Genomic DNA, 27079 nt, shown 5'->3' with positions numbered 1-27079 from the left:
AGCAAACCAGATCTGTGAACATTGTTTTTGTTCTACAGATTTAGCAACGCTGCTATTTTTTACTGAGTCAAATCATTTCACTTATTTTCCAGATTGAGAGTTCTGCTGGCTTTACAAAAGAATTGCTGCTGCTACCAGCTAAAAGAGATGTTGACAGCCCAGATTTTTGGACTTGGGCACTCTACTGCCTTTCTTCCATTTTTTGCCTTTTTTTGTAAAATTTTGCATTACTGTTCTTGATTCATGTAAGACTCATTTCCGTCATTCAGTGCATCATTTTTATTTGGTCTTTCACGTAATTTAAAATTAAAAAATAAATAAATTTAGATTATCCAATTATTTTTTCTAATTAAGGGGCAATTTAGCATGGCCAATCCACCTACTCTGCACATTTTTGGATTGTGGGGGCGAAGCCCACGCAGACACTGGGAGAATGTGCAAACTCCACACGGACAGTGACCCAGAGCCGGGATCGAACCTGGGACCTCAGTGCCGTGAGGCAGCTGTGTTAATCACTAGGCCACCGTGCTGCCCTGTCTTTCACGGATTTGGGGAATACTCAGAAGGCCTGCATTTGTTGCCCATCCACTCTTGAACTGAATGGCTTGCTAGACCATTCCTGTGGATTTGGCGGCACGTTAAGGCCAGACAGGGCAGGGATGGCAGATTTCCTCCCCTAAAGGCATCAGTAAAGCAGATGGACTCGATGATAGTTTCATGGTCACCATTACCGAGGCTATTTCAGACTTTATATTCCAGAGTTTATTATTAGAGTTTAAAATTTACCAGATTAGAACAGTGGAGGTTGAGGGCAACCTGATAGAGGTCTACAAGATTATGAGAGGCATTGATCGAGTGGATGGGCAGGCACTCTTTCCCAGGGTGGAGGGGTCAGTCACTCGGGGGCATAGGTTTAATGTTCATGGGGCAAAGTTTAGAGGAGATGTGCAAGGCAGAATTTTTTACATAGAGGGTGGTGAGTGCCTGGAACGCGCTGCCAGGAGAGGTTGTGGAAGCAGATACATTAATGGCATTCAAAAGACATCTCGCCAAATACATGGGTAGGATGGGTGTAGAGGGATACGGCAGTAGGAAGTGCTGAGGGTTTTATCATGACCGGTATGGGCTTGGAGGGCTGAAGGGCCTGTTCCTATGTTGTATTGTTCTTTGTAATGCCCATGTCTCCAGAACATGAGCCTGTGCCTCTGGATTACTAATTCAGCGACATTACCACGACGCCACCATCTCTGTCAATTTGAAGTTAAATATGCTAGTCTATAAAAGCCATGTAAAGCTAGTTAAATATTAAATCCGCATATTGTGAAATCGTTTTCAAATGATAAATGAGTTGTTGGATTAAAAAATTGAGATTCCTGATGTCAACTGTATAATATTGGAGCTGATGTACATTATTACAAATGGTTCTTTGTATAAGTGAATCATTGGTCAAATTTAAGTGTGAGTTTCCTGTTGAAATGTAGTATGAAACTGCTGGTGAATTTAGACCCCTTGTTGTATCTATGCTTTATTTTCCTCTGCTGTATTTAATTTAGGAACCCTTACACAGAATGAGATGGTATTCAAGCGTCTCCACTTGGGCACTGTTTCTTACGGGACAGACACGATGGATGAAATTCAAAGCCATATCATTGGCTCCTATGCGCAGGTATATATTTCAAACCTTCATTTGCGTTGTGATTTTAAACCAGCACGGCAGTAGTTTTGATGGGGTTGCAGTGGATTTAAATAGAGTGAAAAGAAGTGTCTGAAATGCTACTGCAGCATTTGCAGATTGTTTGTCATAGTGATTCTGGAGGATGTTTGCTTTAATCCTCTGAAAGCAAAACGCAAACCGTTCCAATTGCCCAGAGACATCTCTAGTTTGTGAGCTGTGTTGCCCAGGAAGGTCTTTGGGTTTCGAGCTCAGTCTCAGTTCACTGATCTCAATTGTGGTGGGGCACTCCTAGGGAAAGATAAAGTTGACTAGGGCTCCTGCTTTACATCCTTGTGTGTGTGGACTTTGAAGATATTCACAGTTTAGTGTCAAGCATAAATAATGGCCCTTTGGGCAATATGTCAGAAGGCAGCAAAACTACAGCCCAGTAAGAGCCAGTGTCTGCGGGAGAGAAGGAAAAGGGGAGAGGTGGGCCTGGTAGATAAGCCAAAACATGCACAACTTGAAATTGCAGGTGAGCTGAATTCCACCTGCAAAGCAGTCTGATTGTATGAGTAGGTACAATCTTACAGTGCAGAAGGAGGCCATTTAGCCCATCGAGTCTGCACCAGCCCTTGGAAAGAGCACCCTACTTCAGCCCATGTATCCATTCTATCCCCGTAACCCATTAATCCTACCTAACAATTAAGGAGCAATTTAGCATGGCCAATCCACCTGACCTACGTATCTTTGGACTACTCGTCCTTCAAATGTCTCTATATCCAATATGTACTGTACTGTTTATTTTTCAAAGTCATTCAGTAGTAACTGAAATACATTCACTTATGTTGCATTTAATTAAATTTTACTTTCAACAAAGATACTTTGCAATACTTACGGGACAGTAAAAGCCTTGGTGCACTGTAAATGAGGTATATTCAGAAACTTCATGAATGAACAACAAACAATTTACTTATCAGAATCTACAAAAGCAGCAGCACGTCTGCAGTTAGTTCTGGAATGTCACCTGCTGATGAGAGCCCCTTCCCCGCAGGGGGTGATGCCCCACTTCGATCAGTCACCCAGGCCAAGTGACCCGTACTCTGCTCTGTTGCCCTTTAAAGGAACAATCTCCACAGCCTCACAGTGTATCTGGAATATGTTCTAATAATGCATGTTCATCAACTGTTTCTACTCTGGAGTATAATTAGTTGCTTGTGGCAGCATAGATGTATAAATTGTGCCGGAATGAGTGGCGTCGCACTACAAATGAGGAATTATATTCCAGTTTAAAAAACATAATCTGCACAGTTGTAAAGCGTGATTTATATTTGGTGTAGCCTTTTATTTTTCTTGGGTAAATGCAACAAACATATTCAAAGTCTCTTTCGTTGAGAGCGTTGGGCTTTTGACAGTTGCACTTCATAGGATTAAAAGTACAGAGTTAGATGGTAGCCTGTATAGTTGTTGGAAAGCTTATGGCTTGTGGAGGCTTGGTAGATTAAATGTTTGTACACAGTGGATTTTTCATATTCCTATTTAAGCATTTATATCAGTTTGAATTCAGGTCATTACTGCATCTAGTTACGTTGTTAGGAAAACAAAGATCGCTTTATGGGATTTATATTTGTATTGGTAAACATTAGAAATAAGGTATAGTTTTAAGTGGGTTTCATTTAATGTTTTTGCCTGGCAGGGTCAAACCTATAGTTAGATTCATGCTGGACAAAGGTGTTTGTATGTGTGGAGGTAATTTATGCTCCAACTGTTTCTGTTTTGCTTAGAGGGAGCTACAGTGTGAAGAATAAATAAACCAGCGGTGGTTGCTTAATAATTGGGGCCTTGTAAGGTAGATATTCTGTTTTTTAAGTTTAATTAATTCGATTGCAGTTCAAGATGGGTAGTGAGAGAGAAGGCAGCTCTCTCAGTTCTTCTAGAAGAATTGGTTTTTGAAGGCTAAAGAGGGAACATCTCTCTCAGCCTTGCTAGAAGAAAAAACATACAATAAAGTAATAGTTAAGAAAACAGATGCCGGAAATCTAAAGTGCATCTAGTTAAGGAAACTATAGAAATGAAGGGAAGTTTCCAAGAATTCTGGGGTTAGGTAAACGGGGACCATGGTATGGTTCAGAAGAATTCAAGGAAGAGTCAATGAAATGTTCTCATTTAAGGAGACAATTGCAGTAATTACATTTAAAGTGGGACTACTAAACTTTAGAGGTAGATGAAACATTTGATGTCATTTAAATACAGTTTGGGAATTGAGAGTTAAAGCAACTTGAGCAGTTTGCACAGCAGTCAAGACAAAGAAATCCTGAAGGGGTTTGTGTAAAATCCTGGACTGGGTTCATTGTTAAAAGTGAAACGGAAGCTTTGTTTTAAAGTGCAATTTGACAAACCTGGTCTAGATTTCAGAATGCAAACAGTGAAGGGAAAACCTACTTATGAGAGAAGATTTTAAAGTGTGTTTTTAAGAAGTGGAGTTTGGAAATACTCATATGACAATCATCTGGGGAGGTGGATTCTGAGGAGACAGCCACAGACATTCATAATTGGGGTTCAGAATGGAGAGTGTACTTGCCCACAGCCATCTTGTGTGCTTGAAAGGGACTTTGTGTTAATGAGACCATTGACCATTACAGATGAAGATATAGTTTGTAATCCATGTTAATCCTAAAATGTGTGTGTAATTGTTAAGATATAGGGGGACTACAGAAGCATTGTACAATAATCCATCTTTTCATGTTTATTAAATGCTTTTTCTTTGTTGCTAAAGCTAATTAGCGGTCCTTTTCATCCGCATTTTATAAAAACAAAATAAAAGTTATGGCCTTTTGAACCAGGATTCCATTCTGGGATCTTCCCATCCAGTCATAACATCAACTGTGATTGTAACAGCTGTAAGTGTAGCTTGAATATCACTGGAACCTGGAATAAAATGGTTGTCAAAGAATGTCAGTGGTCCAAAAGGTTGAATATCACTTCTGGTTTCAAAATCTAAGTTCTGAGTCTCTTAACGTGTTCAAATTGTCTTGCACTGATTAGAATGGATGCTTGCTTATTTTACAAGGGTTAAATATTGTTTCTTTTCTAAGGGGCAATTTAGCGTGGCCAATCCACCTACCCAGCATGTCTTGGTTGTGGGGGTGAGACGCAAGCAGACACGGGGAGAATGTGCAAACTCCACATGGACAGTGACCCGGGACCGGCATCCGCCCTGGATCCTTGGCGCCCTGAGGCAGCAGTGCTAACCACTGCGCCGCCGTGCCTCCCTGAGGGTTAAATATTGTCGCTGCTAGCCAAATGATGCGCAGTAATGATGACATGCAAGGTTTATCTAGTCTCGTATGTACCCATAGAACTACAAGAAAAAGGTTGAAATACAATTATGTTAGATGGTGCCTATTGGCCACAGAATTCCCTTGTTGTGTGTATTCTCTAATTCCAGATGCTGCTGCTTTTCGTTTTAAAATTACCTTGCCCAAAAAAAAATGGTTTTATGAAACTTGTACGGATTTATAGAATTATTTTTCTCACTGCTTCCCACAAAAAAAGTGAAATTCAACTTCCAACAGAAAGTTGTGTGGAGGTCTCTGGTGAAATTTGATGAATCTAGTGCAGTCTGTTGACTTATTTTTATGTACATCTTCTAATTTTAGGACAGAGAGACAGATGAACTGATGAATGAACAAGGCTATCATTAATTGGGATGAGAATTAAAAGACCATCTGGAAAAGCTGGTTGCAATGTGATTAAAGAATCTCAATGAGATTCATCACCAAGAACGCTTATAAGCCAGCGAGTGGGCTGCCATCCTAGTCAGGCTGATGACCAGATACAATATGTTGTAGACATTCTTCATCATGCTCAATTTAATGCAAATATTCTAATGTACTGGGCTGTGGGAAGGTGGAGTTGTGACTCCCTTCAGGTCCTCGGAGAGGGAATGGAAAAGTTGGCTATCTTGAGTTAAAGCCCAGAAGCATTCTATGGAGGGAGTGGACGAGAGTGATGCAGAAGGCAAAATACGGTTGCGGTTGCTGACGTATCATTGTAATGGATTATTATTAAACACATTTTGTTCTGTAGTTCTATGATTTTTCTGGAAGAAGTTGTTATCCATTGCTTACTTAGCTGGCTTTGGAAGTTTTCAAAGATTAATCAGTAAGCCTCAATCAAATCTGTTACGTAAATCTAGTGTAACGTTTAGTCTCCTCGACTCCGCTTTAGCTACAAGACATTAGAACTAGGGGTAGGCCATCTGGCCCCTCGAGCCTGCTCCGCTATTCAATAAGATCATAACTGATCTTTTTGTACGCTCAGCTCCACTCACGTCCACTCACCGTAATCTTTAATTTCTTTACTGTTCAAAAATCTATCTACCTTTGCCTTAAAAACACTTAACGAGGTAGCCTCAACTGCTTCATTGGGCAGGGAATTCCACGGATTCACAACCCTTTGGGTGAAGAGTGTCCTTCTCAACTCGGTCCTGAATCGGTTCCCCCTTATTTTGAGGCCCCCTAGTTCTATTTTCACCCGCCAGTGGAAACGACCTCCCTGCTTCTATCCTTCTATTCCCTTCATAATTTTATATGTTTCTATAAGATCCCCCTCATTCTTCTAAATTCCAATGAGTATAGTCCCAGTCTGCTCAGTCTCTCATAAGCCAATCCTCCCAACTCTAGAATCAACCTAGTGAATCTTCTCTGCACCCCTTCCAGCGCCAGTACATCTTTTCTCAAGTACTGTAACCAAAATTGTACACTGTACTCAAGGTGTGGCCTCACCAGTACCCCACCTCCCTGCTTTTAAACTCCATCCCTCTAGCAATGAAGGACAAAATTCCATTTGCGTTCTTAATTACTTGCTGCATCTACAAGCCAACTTTTTGCGATTCATGGACAAGGACACCCAGGTCCCTCTGCACAGCAGCATGCTGCAATATTTTACCATTTAAATAATCCATTTTGTTTTTATTCCAACCAAAATGGATGACCTTGCATCTACTAACATTGTACTCCATCTACCAGACTCTTGCCCACTCACTATATCCCTCTGCAGACTTTGTGTCCTCTGCACACTTTGCTCTACCACTCAGCTTCGTGTCATCTGCAAACTTTTACACATTACACTTTGTCCCCAACTCCAAATCTGCTACGTAAATTGTAAATAATTGTGATCCCAACACTGATCCCTGAGGCACACGACTAGACACCGATTGCCAACTGGAAAACCCATTTATCCCCGCTCCTTGCTTTCTGTTAGTTAACCAATCCTCTATGCATGCTAATACAAACCGCAAATCAAACTGTGCAACTTTATCCTATGCAGCAGCCTTTTGTGCAGCACCATATCGAACGCCTTCTGGAAATTCAGTTTCACCATATCCCTCTTTGTCCACCACGCTCGTAATGTCCTCAAAGAATTCCAGTCAATTAGTTAAACATGACCTGTCTTTCAGGAACCCATGGTCATCAAACATGCATCTGAGCCTAGATTTTACAATCCCAACTAAGTAGCATTCACTAAAGTGTCTACATTAAATAATATCTACCAAGTACAATGATATGTGTCATCTATTTGGAGACTTAACGTTGAACCAAATCTCTCAACGGTGTTGAGTATTATCCCAATGTAAGTAGCTGTATTAAAATTATTTTTGAGCCAGCCTGAAATATACATGTTAAATAACAAAACACTGCAACTACTCAGCATGTTAGGCAGCATCATTGAGAGAGAAAAATAAGCATTAACTCTTGTTTATCCTCCAGCAGATGCTGCCTGTCATGCTGCGTAGTTGTAACAATTTCTGTTTCTATTTCTGATTTCTAGTATCCACCTACTTTGCTTTTGCAATAAACAGTATATCATGGTGGTCCAGCTAATAAGCAGAACATCTCACCTGTATCAGGACCTACGTAAAAGATGCATTAGTTTTGGAATATCTTTCACACCTCAGAAGCAATCTCCTGTCATTTGCATGCACATCTGTACTGTCCAATAGAAATTTTCCCTGTCTCCTTCATAAATGAGCCTTCGTTGAGAGCCATGAAATATGCAGGTCAAAACGAAGTGGCAGGTCAATTTTGTGATTCTGCAAAAACATTCCTGTTTGGTAAAACTGATGAGCATTTGTCAAAACCCAAGAAAGACTGAAATGTCTGTGTATTTGGTAAGGAATTGCTGTGCCATTTTCTCCCCTGAAATTATCAATAGTCTAATTTAAGAACTAAACGTCAATGACGTTTTGTAATTACTACTTTTCATGTCCAACTTCATTCTCAATATTTATCACAAGACTATTGCCTCCAAATGTCATTTACTAAATAAAGAGTGCTAGCCCTACTGCAATATCATTTTGTATAATAAATTGCCCAAGTGACTTCCATGTTAGCCCAAGGGCAATTTACAATACTGTTATATGAAGTAGGCAGCACGGTAGCATAGTGGTTAGCACTATTGCTTCACAGCTCCAGGGTCCCAGATTTGATTCCCGGCTTAGGTCACTGTCTGTGTGGAGTCTGCACGTTCTCCGTGTTTGCGTGCGTTTCCACCGGGTGCTCTGGTTTCCTCCCACAAGCCCCAAAAGACATGCTGTTGGGTAATTTGGACATTCTGAATTATCCCTCAGTGTACCCGAACAGGCGCCGGAATGTGGCTACTGGGGGCTTTTCACAGTAACTTAATTGCAGTGTTAATATAAGCCTACTTGTGACAATAAAGATTATTATTATAAAATTGGTTTCCCCAAACTATTCTCTAATGATTTGGGCGTATGTCAGTGTGCAGTAATTTGGAAAGGAAGGCTGACGTAAAGAAAATTCTGAATGATGATTTACTCCAAAAAATTCAAAATTCCATTTATACAGTCTTCCAAAGTGATGAAAAACTTTGAAGAGTAGTCACTGTTATAATGTCGGCATGGTTTTATCAATTTGCTCACAGCAAGCTCCCACCGAGAGATGTGATAGCCGACTGGACAACCACTTAACTGATATTGATTGAAGGAGAAATCTTGGCCAGAACACTGGGAGAATTCCTTTCAAGTTAATGCCATGAGATCTTCTAGTTACATAAGGCGTTGGGCAGCAGCATCAACAGTGCATTATTACTCCAATACCGCATGGATGTGTATTCCCTCAATATTGCATCGAAATGTAAAATTAAATTATCTACTCGAGTGTCTGGACTGGGATTTGGACCTTCTGAATAAGACAGAAGAGTGCTCTCACTGAGCTGAGCTTTGCGTGAAGCAAGTCACATACCTGCATAGGACTTTAATTTAAGTTTATTCTAAGACCACTAAATAAAGGCATAGTCTATATTTACTTCTATAACGTTATATGGATGGTACAAGAAAAAGGCCACTTGTGCAGGCATTATCTGAGAGTAAGTGTGTCTGGAGTTCTGAAGATATCCTTCAGTGTTCAGAAGTGCTAAACATCCTCTTGGAAACTATTCGTAAAGTGGTACAGCCACCAAGCAATATTGGTAACTGTTCCGGTAACCAAGATAGCTGTTCCTAAGCAGTGCATAGTAATAAAAGGGGCTAGGAAATAGAGCTATCTTTGAAGATATTTCATGCAGCTTCATTTAAGATGCCAGTTTGTTGGTGCGTTGTGGTTCGATAGGAAGCGTTGTCCTTGGTCAATAAGAAGCCAACATCAAATTTACTAGAGAGGTGGCCTCAACTGCATCAAAGGAAGCACTTTGTCTCACTTCCACAATGTGGGTTATGTTCATGTCGTCTTCCGTAGTGGCATCTTAACAGCGCATGAGCAAGTGTTTTCTTTTTAGATTTTTTAATTGTGTAGAGGAGCAAAACCACCCGGTACAAAGAGGGTCTGAAAGGAAGCTGAAACCAAAAGAAATGGCAGCGGAATTCTCATTGTACACTTTTGCCAATATTTATCTCTCAACCGACTGGTCAATTTTGCCCATGGTGTTTAATAGGACCTTGCTGTGTTTGGTTTGATTGATTTGATTTGATTTATTGTCACATGTACCAAAGTACAGTGAAAAGTATTTTTCCTGCGGCCAAGGGAGCGTACACAGTACGTACATAGTAGACAAAAAGAATAATCAACAAGAGAACATTGACAAATGCTACATCGACAAACAGTGATTGGTTACAGTGCGGAACAAGGAGCCAAACAAATCAAATACATGAACAAGAGCAGCATAGGGCATCGTGAATAGTGTTCTTACAGGGAACTGATCAGTCCGAGGGAGAGTCGTTGAGGAGTCTAGTAGCTGTGGGGAAGAAACTGTTCCTATGTCTGGATGTGCGGATCTTCAGACTTCTGTACCTTTTGCCTGATGGACGGGTTTGTCTCCTTTATCAATAAAGCCCTTCTCGGGCTGAAGCACAACGGAACGTCCAGCCCCTGAAAGGACTGTTATGCAAGTGCAAATATTTGCACTGGGAAAAACGCTAATTCCATTCATAACCGAGCATTTTAATTTAATTCTTGTGTAAAAATCCAGAAAAACCTGAATCTTAAACAGTTTCATCAGTCTAGGGTCAGCATCACAGCACCCGGAGTCGGCGATTGAATCCCTCCGGCACGTTCTGATCAATTTGATCACGGGCTGTTCTCCATTTTAACTGCTAAAAGCAGAGTGTTTTATTTCCATATGCCTTCGCCCTGCAAAGATTTATCAATCTGTTTTGAAATTTCAAAATACCCAGCGGCTGAGACTTTTGGAAGAATGAATTCCAGATTTCCTCTGGGTGGTGTGGAGGTGCTTCTTGCTTTCTTTTCGAAATGGCCTAATTCGAAGATTATGCCCTCTTTTTCTAGATCCCCCTGCTTTCAAATGTCATTACCAATTTTAAAACCATGATGAAATAGTTCCTCAATCTGTTCAACTCGGAATGCAAGTTGAGCTATGCAGATTGCCCTTCTGATTTAACCCTTGAAACCCTGTAACGTTCTGATGACTGCGTTCTATTCCTTCCCAGGCCAATATATCTCTGAGCATCAGTGCCCAAGAGTGACTGCAATTATCCTGTTGGTGTCTGTCCAAGGTTTTGGACAACTGTGACCTCAATCCTGAGTCCCAGTCCCTGTTTGAGATAATGACCAACGTGCCTCAATGACTACAATCCGGTGGCCCTGACTTCAGTCGCAATGAAGTGCTTTGAGAGGTTGGTCATGAAGCGCATCACACCCACTCTCCTAGAACACCTTGATCCACTGAACTTGCATATCGCAACAACCGGTCCACAGCAGACGCCATCTCCCTGGCTCTACACTCATCCTTGGAGCATCTCGACAACAAAGGACTCCTACGTCAGACTCCTATTTATTGACTACAGCTCCGCCTTCAACACCATAATCCCAGCCAAGCTCATATCATAGTGGTCACATTTGCTGATGGAGGCATTTGCCTCCATCCAGAACCATAGCTGCTGTTTAGAAGAAGCCATATTGTGGCTGGTTCTAGTTTCTGATTCAAGTGAACATCTTATCTACTGATTCCAGTGATGCTTTATATATTGAAATGTCTTGTTTAAGACCAAGCTCGCAGTCCCTACAGTTGAAATGGGTTGGAGGGAAAGCCCAATAAAATAAAGTAGACATGATCAGGACACTTTATTGGTTGTGAAGCGTTTTGAGACATCTCGGGTTTGTGAAAGGTGCTGTACAAATGCAAGTTATTTCCTTGCTAATAGGGCGGGTGGAGCTAAGACTTCACAAGGCAGGTTACAGAGGGCGTCCACTTTTTCAGATTTTTCTGAAAGTAGAAGTTCATTGATGGAATACCGAATAATGAATCTTGTACATTACTGCTGTGTCTTGGGCAACGTTCAGTTACAAACATATGATATAGCCATAGCTCTTACAGTGAAAGGCGCATCTGATACAAACGTGCATGTAATATAATTAATATAATTGTCAGTCAGTTCTCGGGGTCTGGCGTTTTTGATTTGACATTGATTTCCTCCACCAATTTTTTAAAATGTAATATGGTAGTCTAGTGGATCTACGATCAATCTATTGTAAGTTGATTATATTTCCCCACTGGAAATGTTTTGTGGCAAAGGGCATAATCTTTAATGAAATTTGTGTGAAATTAAATTATATCAGCATCAATACACATAGCATAATGCAGAGTGAGTAAATCAGCTCAATTTATTTGCTATTAGACCAGCATCCGCATTGGAAGAATACAAATGCAGCATTATTCCAGAAACTGAAGGGGCTGTCAGATGAGTAAAAAGTTAAACCTTTTATTAGGCAACACTGTAATTTGATGGGCAGAAAGTTCACGGTTCAGTAATTTAGCACACCCAGGCAACAAGACACTGGTTAAAATGGAATGAGGTAAGGTCAGCTTAAAGTTAACAGAAAAGTGCTTGATAGAGATGGTGGGATCAGGGGTGTATGTCATTTCACATCCTGGCCAGAAGGCCTTCACTGGGTAGGAGGTTAATAATGGAAAATGATCTGCTTCACTGGAGGAGATAAATTCTGTCAGAAGCAGCTGGATCTTATTGGAGTTTTAGCTTAGATACATGACAGTGCGGAGTTGGTGCTTGTAAAAGACGCAGCATGACTCCAACAATCTAATGTGACAAAGGAGTTATGGAGGTTGTGTCATTTATGCTATTTTTGCCTGTTGTTTTCTGTGTATTGAGATGAGTGGAGAGGATTTTTAACTTTCTGTTAAATCGGGATGTGTGTATACTTGAATGTATCCAATTTATTTAATTTCCTCTGGCTTATTTTCTTTTATTTGGGCACAGTGCTACTTTTTAAAAAATAAAATCCCTTTCCAGCTATTGTATTGCTTCTTGTGCTCCTCCTTCACTGAGGAAGGAAAGTTTTGGGCTGTAAAATGTGCAGTGCCTGTTGGTGAGGTGTCACTTGCAGAGTCTCACTGTTGCTTGCATTTTGCCTTCCCTCCCCAAACTGTAAAGCTGCAATGAAGTTGCTGTGCGCAGCAGCTCAATGTGCTTGAAGCATGCAGGCAAATGTAAATGTCAGTTAATGCAGAGCATTGCATTGAGTTATTTGCTCTCCTGGTCCAATGCAGTGACCAATCCTCTGCTTAATCTTTATAAAATGCTATGCAATACTTGGTAATTTTGTTTACTTTAATTGTTTCAAAATCATTGTCTCTGTCCAACCCTGGCCACCAATCACATTTTAATGTCTAGTTTCAGAGGGTGCTTGCTGCGACCCCTTACTCCATTATCAATAGGGTTTTTTTCTAATGAAACATAAAAGAAAGGGAAACTGTGAAATGGGACAAGAGGATCGAAGAAAAAAGACACTGTGCTTATTTTACACATATTGTATCTTCAAGTTCGCGAGTTGGCACTGGGGCTCACCAGCTTGCTTACGATGTGTGCTTTGGCAGTTTAGTTGTGCTGTTGACGAGCTCTTGAATTTTTTGTAAGATAGATGGAAAACAGCTCTGAATATTCGCCTTGAGGAAGAGCCAGTTTTTAAAAATGAGCTCGTATGACTTGAGCCAATATTATACCCCTGTACTGTGTGGTTAATATAGAATAGGGGATTAACTGGGAATTGTTTCTGAGCTAATTAATATATGAGTGAGGAAGCATAGTGCCGTGGATATTTTATTTTACTTCAGATAAGGATGTGTCCAAATCCAGTGTGCACGTGTAACAACATTGTCAAAATAAGCTCATGATGCTCCAGGGCGATTACACACCTTCAGCTTGGGCTTTCCTAACCAATCTAGCCTTGCCATTAGCGTAGGGATATTTTGAGCTTTGACACAATGTCCGATGCTTTTGTCACCAGGATTTAGGGGAAGAATAATGAGTGTGCGAGCTGTGAAAAATGCCAAGTGGTACTAATTTTGTAATAGCAGATCTAGGATATAGTTGCCAACAGGTGAAATGCTGAGGTTACAATTCTCTTAATGTTGATGGTGTTGGCAGTGAGAGCATGACGATATAAACTGAGTTTCTGAGAGTACTGGTCCACATTTGCAACCCCCTACCCACCCATTGTCTTGGCAATATGCTACATAAACTTTGTGCCAGCACTGAAATGGGATTTGTCTCGTTTGGAAAATTTGACTCCTTATATTTTTTTTCTCCCAAGGGAAATAGTTCACACAGTTATTTGACGGGAAGCAGTGCTGGTACTGCCCCATCCAGCAAAACTGCAACTTCTGCTCCCAAAGTTCGCAAGTCCGTCCACAGTCGCATACATGAAGCTGTAAAAGCCATTGCTCTGTGTCACAATGTTACACCTGTCTATGAATCACGTGCAGGAGTGAATGGAGAAACGGAATATGCTGAGGCTGACCAGGACTTCAGTGATGAAAATCGCACTTATCAAGCCTCCAGTCCTGATGAGGTCAGTTTCTAAATTATGATTCATGTTTATGAAGGTGAAAAAAAATTTGAGATATTTCAAATGTCTGATATTCAATAAATTTGGGACTGCATTGTTCAATATTGCAGGTATTGGTAACCAAATTTAATTAAATTGTGACTTGATCAGATAAGGCATTCTCAATGTGTTTTCTCAGTGATTTCAATGGGGAAACAAAAAAAAAGGCCTTTTTCATAACTTTTAAGGACCCATATTGATGCAATGTACATTGAAATTACATGCCTTGACATCCAAGGGAAAAAATCTAAGTGGATCGTCGTTTAACTTATTGAATATTTTGTACTTAGAATGCTAGATGATGCCAGTGTTTCACAATCACTGAAGCACCATTCTAAAAGCATATTTTATTGAATAACTATTGCGCCCGGGAGCTTTATTTAGCAAAATTGTTCAATTGATGTCTCTCTTTTAAATCATTTAATGTTGGCCGAACGAGGTTTTTCGAAGTAAGCAATATTATCTCTTCACATAAAAACCTCTGGCACCCATCTTACCTTCAGTGTTGACTGAAGAACGGCTCACAATCTGCATGAGCCTTAGGTGCAACAAAATCTTTTCAGTATTGTAAACCTAGCCGTGGGTTTATGCGCCAATACCTTCTGGTTCACATAAATTTGCATTTTGATTTGTCTGTGACTTTTTTAAGTCGGGCAAAGCTTTGTTCCTTGTGCTTCAGTGTAAGTTTGAAGTGAATTGTCAATGCATTTTCCGTTTGGTATATTTGTGAGGCAACTAAAAAGGGGGTCAGGAGTAATATGAAATGATGACCCTTGAAGATAAAAGAGATGATTTATCCAAACTATATTGTACCTGTAACTTTTGTTCCTGCAAAGCCTGCATAACAATGAGCTTTTTTTAAAATCCCAATTCTCCTGCTTTCGTGCTGTTTTTCTATTATGTGGTCTGTCTTCAGTACTTCCCAATATCTTTTTCGTTCTTCTGTGTCACTTCAATTATGTTTTCTGTTTCCCTTGGCTTTTAATTCATCATTTTTTTTTTTACCTTGGACCGTCTGTTTATTTTTTATTTTTTTTGAAACAACAATATTCCTCCCTCTTACTCTGAACCAAGATCACACTGAATGACAGCATGAGATTTCTGTCAGTGAGCTGTTTCTTAATGAGATTTGTCCAGCGGTGATAACTACTTAGTGAAAATTTCAATTGAGCTCCACTGCAGGGAGCATGAACAACCAAGTCGGAAATGGGGTTAAGCTCGAGGCCTTTTAGAGGTGGGGGATGTATCGAAAAGATCAAATTTAATGTAACAGGAGCAAATATACAACCTAGATTAACACGAGCACTAGAAATATATGCAATGGCCCTTAAGTGTGTAACGTTCTTACGATTTCAGAACTGTAGAATAGAAGAATACCAGGATTTCTGTGTATCTTTCTGTGTATCCTCTGTGTATAGTTCAGAGGATTAGATAGGGTGGACAGTGAGAGCCTTTTTCCTCGGATGGTGATGTCCAGGTCGAGGGGACATAGCTTTAAATTGAGGGGAGATAGATATAGGACAGATGTCAGAGGTAGGTTCTTTACTCAGAGAGTAGTAAGGGCGTGGAATGTCCGGCCTGCAACAGTAGTGGACTCGCCAACACTAAACGCATTCAAATGGTCATTGGATAGGCATATGGACGATAAGGGAATAGTGTAGAGGGACTTTAGAGGGGTTTCACAGGACGGCGCAACATCGTGGGCCGAAGGGCCTGTATTGCGCTGTTATGTTCTATGTTCTAAGTTCTGGATTTTAGTTGTGAGATCAATTTTGACTTGTTCGTGACCTTTTTTATTTTGAAACTTCAGTTATCATCTGAAAACACAAAAGTATGAAAATGCAATTTTGATGCTACAACTCCATTTAACTGCATTGTTATGAGAATAAACTTGAAAATTGTAATCTGGTAAACCACTGGAAAAAATATCTCTACCGAATGTTATATCAATACAAAACACTAATATTTATTTCAACCCAAGTTCAAGAATAATTACAAATATTTTTTCTGGTACTGTTTCCCTCAGTTGAATTTCAAGTTCCAATGTTAATGTTTATTTAAAACCTACAAATTGTGTGTCAATCATTATAAACCTTATTGTATTTAAGATTGTGCAAGATTTTTAAAAGTAAAACCATTTAACCAAAATTGAAGCAGTGTGTGCACATGGATACTGTGTTTTTATAATTTGAAGCTTATGCCCATATTGTTTCACGTTGATGTTTTCAGCACAAACTATAGATATTAATGATTTAATATAGAGTTAAACCTCTCGTCTGCGTTATGTTTGCTTTATTGTTAATGGAAAATTTAGTTATGCTTTGTGTTAGGTTTTGTTGTGTGGGCGCAGGAGCTCCAGTAGTACGGTGTTTTGAATTGAGCACAGTGTCTCTGAATAAGCTAGCATAGACATTGACAAAACAATATTATAGTCCAGCTTAATGGGTTTAAGTATATACCCATTGAGTAAGATCCATCATTTTCTTCAAATACAGAAAGGTACACTGACCTAATGTAAAGGCCAAGCATAAAAGGAGATAAACTAAGTGGATAGGTTGATGAAGTGCAAAGGTCACAAGCCTAGCAATACAAGGGCATGCTTTAAACAGTACCTCTGAAGACCTTTGCTCCCTTGTGGTCAGAGGGGAATGATTGGCCATGGTCCTTAATGACTGGTTATTCTCATAAACTAGCTATTTATTTTGTGAGGAATTATATAAAGTTTGCCAATAACCTAGATGTGCTGTTAAATTTAAGAAACACCAGGTGATTTTTAGAAGAATTAAATATATCCATAATGGTGAAAAGCTCGTTATTTGTAATGAGCTAGCAATTTTTAGCACTGGCTGTTGTTTATAGTGTTCTGTGAATAAGAGCGCAGATTTCATTAAAAAAAATAATAATGGTACTGTTGCATCAAAAATCAAGTTGCTCTTTAGTCACGGGTGTGCTTTAGTTAATACGTATAACATGCTTGTGGAAATTAGACGAGTCACTTTTTTTTTTGCTGTTGCATTCGTAACAGATTCGAGGAAAATAAATGCCTAACAAACTTTAAATTATGCTGCTTCATTTTTGAAAAATGCCCATTTTAATCCAGGGATTTGGATTCCCCCATGTGTGTTGAAATGTTGTTGTGGTGCAATATTTTTGATTGAAGGAATAATGACTCAAAAATTATTTTGTGTACACGTTTTACATCTCAAAATGTACTTTGATATCAGAATTGATTCTAGCATCACAAAGGATAGATGACACTGGGTTCACGTTAAAGATAATACACTGCTGTTCCTTAATTGCAAAAGCAGTATTTAATTGTAAATCACCAGTGTGTTGAGGCTCTGTGTAAGTTTCATTTTCAAACTAAGGAAGTGGAATCAGTGTTACAAATTTGTGCTGATTTTTTTCTTTTTCTCTATCCCAAAATATTTATTTGAGACACTTTTTTGTTGTTTGTAACAAAATGACATTGGAAAAATTCATCATTCAGTCACGATGGCTGGTGTAAATTTTAAATCGGACACAGCTGTTTTCTCGTGTCATCTTTGCATAAAATGAATGAATTATTGAAATATTTGTTGAATCTGTGCCCACACCAAACTAGTTGGCACCAAATTGAAAAAGGACAGAGGCACCAAGCAATGGTGAAGTGTTAAAAGCCCCAATATTAATTCTGCAGAATATTTTTAATGTATGTTTTACAGCTGTATACCAAAGTAGGTGCATAACCCACTTGCATTTGGGGCTGATTTAGCACAGGGCTAATTCGCTGGCTTTGAAAGTAGACAAAGGCTGGCCAGCAGCACGATTCAATTCCCGTACCAACCTCCCCAAACAGGTGCCGGAATGCGGCGACTAGGGGCTTTTCACAGTAACTTCATTTGAAGCCTACTTGTGACAATAAGCGATTTTCATTTCATTTTTAATTTGTCTTCTCACCATATACTCCGATTTTAATTTGCTATTGCAGTAATGTTGGTTATTGACAATGACAATAACATGAAAATTAGCTGCATCCCATATTGTAATGAATTTAAAGTACTATTTTAATTATTTTAGCACACAATACTGCTTTTCTGCACTTTGGAACAATCTAAACTTATTTTACAGAGCTGCAATAAAGTCGCCATCTAGTGTCTTATAGGAAATTAGAACTGCTGTGAAATGTTTACTAATTCATGAGCGAAGGAAATACAACTTTTCGGTAAAGCTCGTGTTGCTGGTGTAAAGAATCTTAAAGTTTCCAGTATCTGAAAATGTATGTAATTTAAACAATTGCATAAATAAGCAACCTATTACTTAAAATTATGCCTTCCATGTTTGTAACAAGCGTGATGGTTAACAAAACATATTATTGGGTCATTTTGAAGACTTTCCGGTGAATGTTTTGAATCGTGTAAATCATTTTGGAGTAATTCTTTAAAATTCATTTTCCAAATGACATTTTGAATTTATTTCTAAAAATAAAATTTCATAAGATTTAGCCATATTATTAATGTTCAATATTGTAACTAATGGTTAGCTGGAAATAATTAACATTTTCTTTCACTTTGATATCGGAGTAACAACTCTTCCTTCTCCGTTATTGATTTGTTGTAGCATTAAGGACAGTTGTGCAGAATTACAATGAAGTAACACCACTTTAAGTGTAATTTATGAAGCAATGTTTTAAGGAATGCTGGGCAGCACTTGAAAAGTGGGTGGTGAAGATACTGGTCATGCTGCTGGGAATCATTTGTAAAATTAATTAACGGGGTCCACAATAGCTCAGTGAGTTTACCCAGTCGGTAGCTGAACCAGACAAATGGCAAAAGCCAGGGTCTGGCATCCTAATCTGTGCTGAATTCTCTAATCTTGTCCTGAGCAGGGTTAGAGAGTTCTACCCTCCGTGCTTGTGTGCGCACCTTTCGGAACTGAGAGCTAGTCAGGATGCCCACTCTCGATTGCTATCGAGTGAAACCTGCCGGGAGTACTCATGGGGTTGGGGGAATCAGCGGTCAGGCCCAGTTCTGATTGCACACCCAGTCGGCATGCCAATGCTTACAGTTGAGGATCGCACATGTTTAATGTTTACTTGAGCATGACAGCTTTGAATAAGCCGTTCAAAGAATCTTCAGATTGGGAGGGCCAAGATTAGCCAGGTTGAAATATCTAATTTACTGACGGTACAGAACTTTGTCTTCATTTTGTTCATGTAAAATTTTCACGGTTTTCCTTTTCGAATTAACTGTTCAATTTCTGGGCAGCACGGCGGCGCAGTGGCTAGCACTGCTGCCTCACGGTGCCAAGGTCCCAGGTTCGATCCTGGCTCTGGATCACTGTCCGTGTGGAGTTTGCACATTCTCCCCGTGTTTGCGTGGGTTTCACCCCCACAACCCAAAGATGTGCAGGCTAGGTGGATTGGCCACGCTAAATTGCCCCTCATTTGGAAAACATTTATTGGGTACTCTAAATTTATTTTTAAAAAACTTTTTTCTGATACCTATTGAAATTAAAGTCATGAATTTTAAATGGGTTCACTGGCGTTTTTATTCCCAATAAATATCTGTTCCAATTTTTAACGGGATTCATGCAAAAAGGGTCAGTTCTCCCTTTGGGCAAATACTGCATCATTTATGTCCTCCAACAGTGCCGTGTGCAAGCGGCGCATTGATGTGTCTTTAACACCTTTTACGTTAACAGTTTGCTGAAAGCTTTTTCACAAAAATACTCCTCATCTGAACCAGGACTCTGGGGTAGGGGAAAGATGAGATGTTCCTAATGCAGAGCCAATCAAGCGACACCTGGAAGTGAGCTGTAACATTTTTGGACAATAAAGGGGCTTTCTGATGTGAGATATTAAAATTGCCTTCTGAGCTCTGCTGCAAAGTGCTTAAAACTCACTTTGTAAAACTGTTTGGCATGTGTTCTTACTTTCCCAGAGCAGATTGAAATGTGAAGCCACCACTGAAATTCATGACGTTTCATTGTTTTAGTTCAAGCCAACGGAGGAAGCACTTCATAACTGGAACAAACTGACACGTGTCATCAGACCACGTGCATTTCTGATCAGTTCAACACAGAATCCCTTTGCCACTGATGCCATGAAGGAAAGCCACAGCCAAGGCACTAGTTATGGAGAGGAAGAAGGCAGTCAGGGGATAAGGGATTAAAGTGTAATAAGTATTTCTCTAACTTATTACTGTGTGTCAATATACAAATATGTTACTTGGCTAAAACAAATTTTAATCTAATTATAAAGGCTTTAGTCATGTGAAATGGCAATAAACATGACTGAATTGGCACAGTTTACATATGATCTCTAAACAAAAGGTAATGATCTACCGTGCTAGTTTACCAGAGGTCACCAGATAAAGCACACAATGAGGTTTCTGTGTATAATTGTTAGAGGGCATTTATATTATGCTTTCATGTATTTAACTAAAAGTGTCTATAAAAAATGGAAACAAAGTGAAATGGAGCTTGTGTGTTTGAAAAATAAATATTTTGTTACCCAAATAACAGTTGTTCACATAACATCTTCAAAAGTCATGTTTACCACTGATCTCATCTCATGTTTACACTTCAATGTGACTTTAATCCTTTGCCATGTACTTGGCTGTTTGTTTTAAAAATGACTTTGAAGGTAAAATCTAACAAGAATTTGCTTAATGGCAAATAATCTCAATAGAAAGGAATGTTCCTCACCAAGGATGTATAATCATTGTACCCGTAAGTATTTCTTGTTAAAGGGACAGGTGGCCTATTTCTTAATACCGTTTTGTTGGCCCATGCCATTGCCAAAAAGAGCTATCTGGGAAACCCACACTAGTACCAATAGTCAGGAAAGGAACTTCCCCGCAAGGTTAAGTTCTATTTTTCAAAGGAATTTCCTATTGGGTGATTTACTCCTGTTTAATGTTAATCTTCAATACAGTACCTGGAGGATTGACTTAAGTGTTAGGAGCTAAAATAGATTCACCAAACAGTATGCAATGTACAATTGTCCAAATTAAATAGTTGAATCATCTGAGATATGATACTAATTTTCTTGATCTTCGATGTAAACAGTGCTGCTTTTGACCGCTTTACTAATAGAGAATGGTCGTACAGCAAATTATTCCCTTTGTTTTCAGATGCCTCGCCCCAAGCTCTGGAATTCCCCCCCCCCCCCCCCCCCCCCCCCCAACCCCTTGACCTTGGTTAGCACTGTTGCTTCTCAGCGCCAGGTCCCAGGTTCGATTCCCGGCTTGAATCACTATGTGTGGAGTCTGCACGTTCTCCCTGTGTCTGCGTGGGTTTCCTCTGGATGCTCCAGTTTCCTCCAACAAGTCCTGAAAGACGTGCTGTTAGGTGGATTGGACGTTCTGAATTCTCCCTCCGAATACCTGAACAGGTGCCGGAATGTGGCGACTAGGGGATTTTCACAGTAACTTAATTGCAATATAAATGTAAACCCACTTGTGAAAATAAGATTATTATTATTACCTTAACTATGTGTTTTTCCAATAAGAAAAACCTTAAAACTGGCCCCCTTTACCAAACATTGGTCACCTGATCTAATATCTCGTTTTGTGGCCCCGTGTCATACTTTGTTCAATAAATGATCCTGTGAAGTGCCTTGAGAAATGTTATGTTAAAGATGCCATATAAACACAAGTTGTAATCGAGCAATAGCCTCAATTCATATTTTGATTGCCTACAAATGTTATATAGAATTATAAGATATTTACAGTATAGAAGCTAACCATTTGGCACATCAAATCCATGAGTTTGTCACATAAACCATCTAGTCTAAAATCGTTCTCCCTACCTAAATTTATTTTTAAATAGTTTTTGTGAATTCTACCTTCACAGCCTTTGGCAAAGATTTCCACAATTTTAGCCACTCTCCATAAAATAAATACTTTTCTAAATATCCTTTTAATCCTTTTTGTGATGATTTTAAAATTGTGCTTTTCTGTAACCATCTCACCAATCACTGGAAACAACCCATCACTATTTACCCTATTACGCTTCATAATCTGAGCACCTCCGGCAGATCATCTTTAACCTTCGCTGTTCAAGTGGGGGGGGGAAGAGAATGTACAGCTCTCTGCATTAACCATTTCCTTAGTGGGGACCTGGAACTGTACATAATACTTCAGTTGCAGGCTAATGTAGGCATTTGGACAAGTACAATATTACTTCCTTACTTTTGTATTCTGTGCTTCTCAATGCAAACCCCAGTGTGTGAACATAGCATGTGATGCTAGCTTTTAACGGCCGAATGCACTTGGCCCCTCTACTCCACTCTTGAAATTCTTACATTTATGTTGCGTTGACTTTTCCCTATCACTTGCCAATTGTACTACGTCATATTTCTCTACAGTGGACAACATCTGCCACTGATTGATTTATCCGTCTTCCTATTCTGGCAGTATTTCCACAAGTCTCATTGCACTTTGTCAAATCCCCAGTTTGGAATCAACAAATGTAACTATATTCTCCTCTGCTTGCAGTGCAGGTCATGTGTATATAAATAATAAACAAGACCGGCCTTTAATACACCTCTGAAACAGCACTTAACTCTACTATCCATTTTGCCTTTCAATCAATTTAATATCCTTGTGGTCACATTCTCCTTGATTCCATTTATTGCCATCTTTGGCACAGGTCTCTTGTGTGATATTCTATCAAATGCTTCCTGAAAATCCATATAAGCTACTTCCACAGCCTTATCTTTATCACTCTTCTGTTTTTTTTCCCCCAAAGAAGAGGAAACTAATAACGATTACTATTACTATTGAATGTTTCATCCAACAGCTGCCTTGTGGTGGCAGGTGCTGAATGGCTTCTCTTAATTAAATTTTCTTCAATAATAATCTTTATTATTGTCACAAGTAGGCTTACATTAACACTGCAGTGACATTATTGTGAAAATCCCCTAGTCACCACACTCTGGCGCCTGTTCGGGTACACTGAGGGAGAATTCAGAACGTCCAATTCACCCAACAGCACGTCTTTCGGGAATTGTTGGCGGAAACCCAGGCAGAAACTGGGAGAACATGCGGACTCCACGCAGACAGTGACTCAAGCTAGGAATTGAACCCGGGACCCTGGCGTTGTGAAGCAACAGTGTTAACCACTGTTCTACCGTGCCGCCCAAGTGCCTCCCAATATTCCATACTGTAAACTCGCAATTTATCAACATGTGAAGCAAGTCTAATGGACCTTGGCTGTTCTTAATTCATAATTCCCTCATTCATGCCCTGGTCACTTCCAGATGTGACTATTCCAATGCCCCCATTCTCCGCACCCCTTAAAAATTTGCTGCTCATAATATATCCCGCACAAAGTTCTCACCATCCAGACTTTGGTTTTGTTTGACAAATTCTCCTTCCATTTAATCAGGATCGTGCTGCTCTTCGCCATCTTTCAAATAGTTTTTTTCTTTTTTTTATTGCCTTTCATTTTTCTCTCCCCTTTTTCTGTCCATGCAGTGAATGTGATTACATTGTTCCCAAATAATCTCTTCTCCTAGGTCACCAAATAAACTGTCACACCCAGAATCAGATCAAATAGTGATTTTTTACATGCTGGAGTAACAATGTATTTAATAAGAAAGTAATCAAAAGCGCACGGCGAATAAGCCTTCTGTCTCACACCGCAAACATTTTCTCTGTCCCTTTATTCATTTCCTCCCTGCCTTCTACCTCCTCCTAGCCACTTCTGCTACCTCCTACTGCCTTGCCAAATGCCAGCCCTGCCCTTCCCACCATGGGTCTTCATCCTAATCATCTCCCTCCAGATTTCCGCTGTCCCTCGCTCTCTGTTGTACCATTTTCCAGGATGTGTTCAAGAACAACACAAAGTAGAGTATAAAAAGTAATATGCAAGCAAAGATGCAGTGAGAAAAAAATGTGTGACAGCTATTACAAAAAGAAAATGAGTGGACTGCAAACAAAAGGGAGAGCGTACAAACAGATTAGTCAGTACCAAAACAGCGGAGAAGCTGTTCTTTAAAGAGACGATTATTATTGCCACTGGAGATCAACTATATTATATGTTTCTTTGTATAATGCTCCTGTCATTATAAAATGCTACATTTACTTGCTTGTCACTACCGATGCCATGGAGACTCGCCAGGGTACAGTAGCCTAGTGGCTATGGTGCTAGACTCGAGGTTGAGTTCAAAAATCCCCACTCTGCAGGTTGAGCAATTAAATACCGTTAGTCCAGTAATTGATGAGCTGATAACTGGGAAAATGACCACAAAACTGATGAGTTGCTTTTTTATTAAAAGAAATGCCCAATTGGTTCATTAATGTTCTTTAGTCAGGGACTTAACATCTCTATCCAGTCCCACAGTGCAACTAGCAATGGACAATACGCATTATCATCGACACCTCAAGAAGAAAAATGAAATATTAGCGGAATAAATATAACCATCAGATAAATATGACTTGCACTGCATTATGTTCTTATTTGTCAATAAAAATGACCACACTTTGATCAACCTATACTCATTTGCGAAATGTGTAACTGGCTTTGTCTTGTTTAAGATGAATATTAGAAATTTATTTCACTACGACTTGAGTTTGAAGTTAGATTATGTACCGAGTCCAGTTTTGTTAAAAGAGTGCATATTCATAAACTCAAGTCGTTTATACTGTGTATATTTCTGCTGGCATAGCTGATGTTTGGAAATTGTACACATTTATAAATCGTTCCGAAGAAATTTAAAATTCAGTAGATACTTGATTCATCTCAGCCAGGAGCGTAGATATATTTGTTTAAAACAATATTGCTCACAGGTAAAATCACAATGTTTGCTATGTCCCTGTCGTTTTGGTAAATTTTGGGTTTTCTGTGTCTTGTGTGTTAACCAGACAATTATAGATTGAAGCAGAGTGGTGCAGGATCTTTGAACAGGTAAAACAAGCCAAGATAACGGCAGTGAAAGCTGCTAATTCAGACAGGCTGTTAAACCAAACAGAGCTTCAATAATAAACAGATGTGAGTCACCAAATATAGCATGCTTTACTCTTCAGTACAATGGGGCATAAAATTAAATGATAGTGTATTAGCAGAGATACAATTTGCAGGTCAAGTTGTAATAGTAACCTTTCACGGAGCAAATTGGAAATGAATCTTTGAGTATTGAATCATTTGCAGCTGACAACATCCTGTGCAAAAGTTATTCTACCACAGAAAAAATTATAGTATTGTAATTACAATGATTTTACTGACTAACTTTTAAACACGCAAATGAGTGCACCAAAATGACTTGAGCCTATCCAATGAGCAAAGTTATAGGGGGAAAAAAATACAAATTCAAGGACCTTCAGCTTGATTGATGTGACACAAAAATGCTACTTTAGATCTTGGAGAATGATTAAATTATTAGAAAGAAAAGCTTAAAATTCTAACCTTGTCATATTTAGCTGCTGTTTGCAAAAATGCTACTTTAGGAGGAAGGTCACATAAAGTGGACCATTCATAAAGTTAATCGCATTAGCTCAGACATGTTAAGTAGCAAGGGGTTTTATTGCATGCTTTTCAGTTTTAATTATGGTAAATACATTTTGTTGTATCAGAAATCTGAGCCCTGTCCTGGTATTTTGATAGGCTGCTAATCGATCTTACTCAATAACCTGCTTATGTTTTTGGGTAAACATGTTTCAAGAATTTGCACTATTGTGATTAACACCATGCTATGTTTAACACGTGATCTATGAGATCATTTCCTTCTCTACTAAACTGATGACAAACATTGAGTGTTCTGTTGTAGGTCAAAATGCCAGTTTGGCTGTTTTAACCATAATAAGTCTCAAAAGGAATAAACTTATTTTTGGTAATATAAAGTTGATATTCTTCAGATATCAAATTATGATTGATTCATTTGTATTCCATGGGGATATCATTATTTTTAAAAGTCGAGTGTTTTGAGTTGCCTACCTCTTCCATAAATCCCCTACTTGCTCTGAAGAATTTTGTTTATTTTGTATTATCTCATGGCATACAGTTCTCTTCACTCGGGTGATATACATTCTGACACTTGACCTCGTTTAGATATCGCCGACCTTGTGTGTGGGCGTCTTCAATGCATTGGGCAGAAAATTGTGATTGACCTTTGATATTTGTTTAGGTGGCCCTTGTACAGTGGACACAAAGCGTGGGTCTGACATTGGTGAGCAGAGATCTCTCATCTATGCAGCTGAAGACCCCTGGTGGACAAATCCTTCCATTCATCATTCTACAGGTTTTTCCTTTCACATCTGAAAGCAAAAGAATGGGCATCATTGTCAGGGTGAGTTTTGTAAATCAGCGTAGACAAAAATGCATTGGAACATTAAAATATTTATTGTGTGCTAAATCCTGCAAAACTGCTTTAAGCTAAAGCTCATTTACAGCTTTTGGGCAACATCGAAAAGCATTAGCATCCTTGTCTGAATGTTATCACATGTCAAAGCCATGGTAGGTGTCTGCAGCTGCTCCTGGCATAAACCACCTAAAAACACAATGGAGTGTTCATGTAATAGTGAATGTACTAATACAACACATTGCTGTTTATGACAGAAAGCAAACATGAGACGTTACATCTGCTAGTAACAAAGGCGCGAGAGATAATTATAAAATGCAAATATGAATTTAAAAATCTATGCATCAATAGGTGGAAGAGGAAGGGTTTATGGAGCTAAAAGTCAAAGATGTTTCAGAGTTAGCGTATTGAATAACTTCCATTGATGAACTTCTGGTGCTTTGCTTTATAGGTCATAACACTTAAAATCCTTTTAAGTGTCGCATTTACACAGAAGTACACACTTTTTTACCACATTTGAAGGTGATTGAAATAAACATCAATAATGCCAAACATTCAGACCAACAATCTCTCTCTGTTCCTCACATCTCCCACTCCTCTGCTCTGCCCTCTCCCTAATAAAATCTTGGATTTTTCCCTTGTTTTTAGAATGTGCTATTTCACGTTGGTGCAGGTAACTCTGCTACATCCCCCAGTCACCATTCTGTATATTGATCCTGGATAGTGAATTCCTCCACACGTGTATTTGCAAGCAGCAGTTAT

General features: G+C 39.2%; 1 protein-coding gene across 1 annotated transcript in view; it reads left to right on the top strand.

Moving 5' to 3' along the window:
* Positions 1 to 27079, top strand: part of atp9b (ATPase phospholipid transporting 9B) — a 340330-nt gene that overhangs the window by 266968 nt on the left and 46283 nt on the right. The window contains exons 14-16 of the mRNA XM_038810251.1: positions 1554 to 1666; positions 13741 to 13998; positions 26144 to 26305. Of these exons, the coding sequence (XP_038666179.1) occupies positions 1554 to 1666; positions 13741 to 13998; positions 26144 to 26305 (533 nt within the window). The remainder of the gene's footprint in view (positions 1 to 1553; positions 1667 to 13740; positions 13999 to 26143; positions 26306 to 27079) is intronic.

This window comes from Scyliorhinus canicula, chromosome 10, assembly GCF_902713615.1.
Source record: "Scyliorhinus canicula chromosome 10, sScyCan1.1, whole genome shotgun sequence".
In the NCBI taxonomy this organism is placed as follows: domain Eukaryota; kingdom Metazoa; phylum Chordata; class Chondrichthyes; order Carcharhiniformes; family Scyliorhinidae; genus Scyliorhinus; species Scyliorhinus canicula.
The sequence above is the reverse complement of the archived record's forward strand: the minus strand, read 5'-3'. Positions and strand labels throughout refer to the sequence as shown.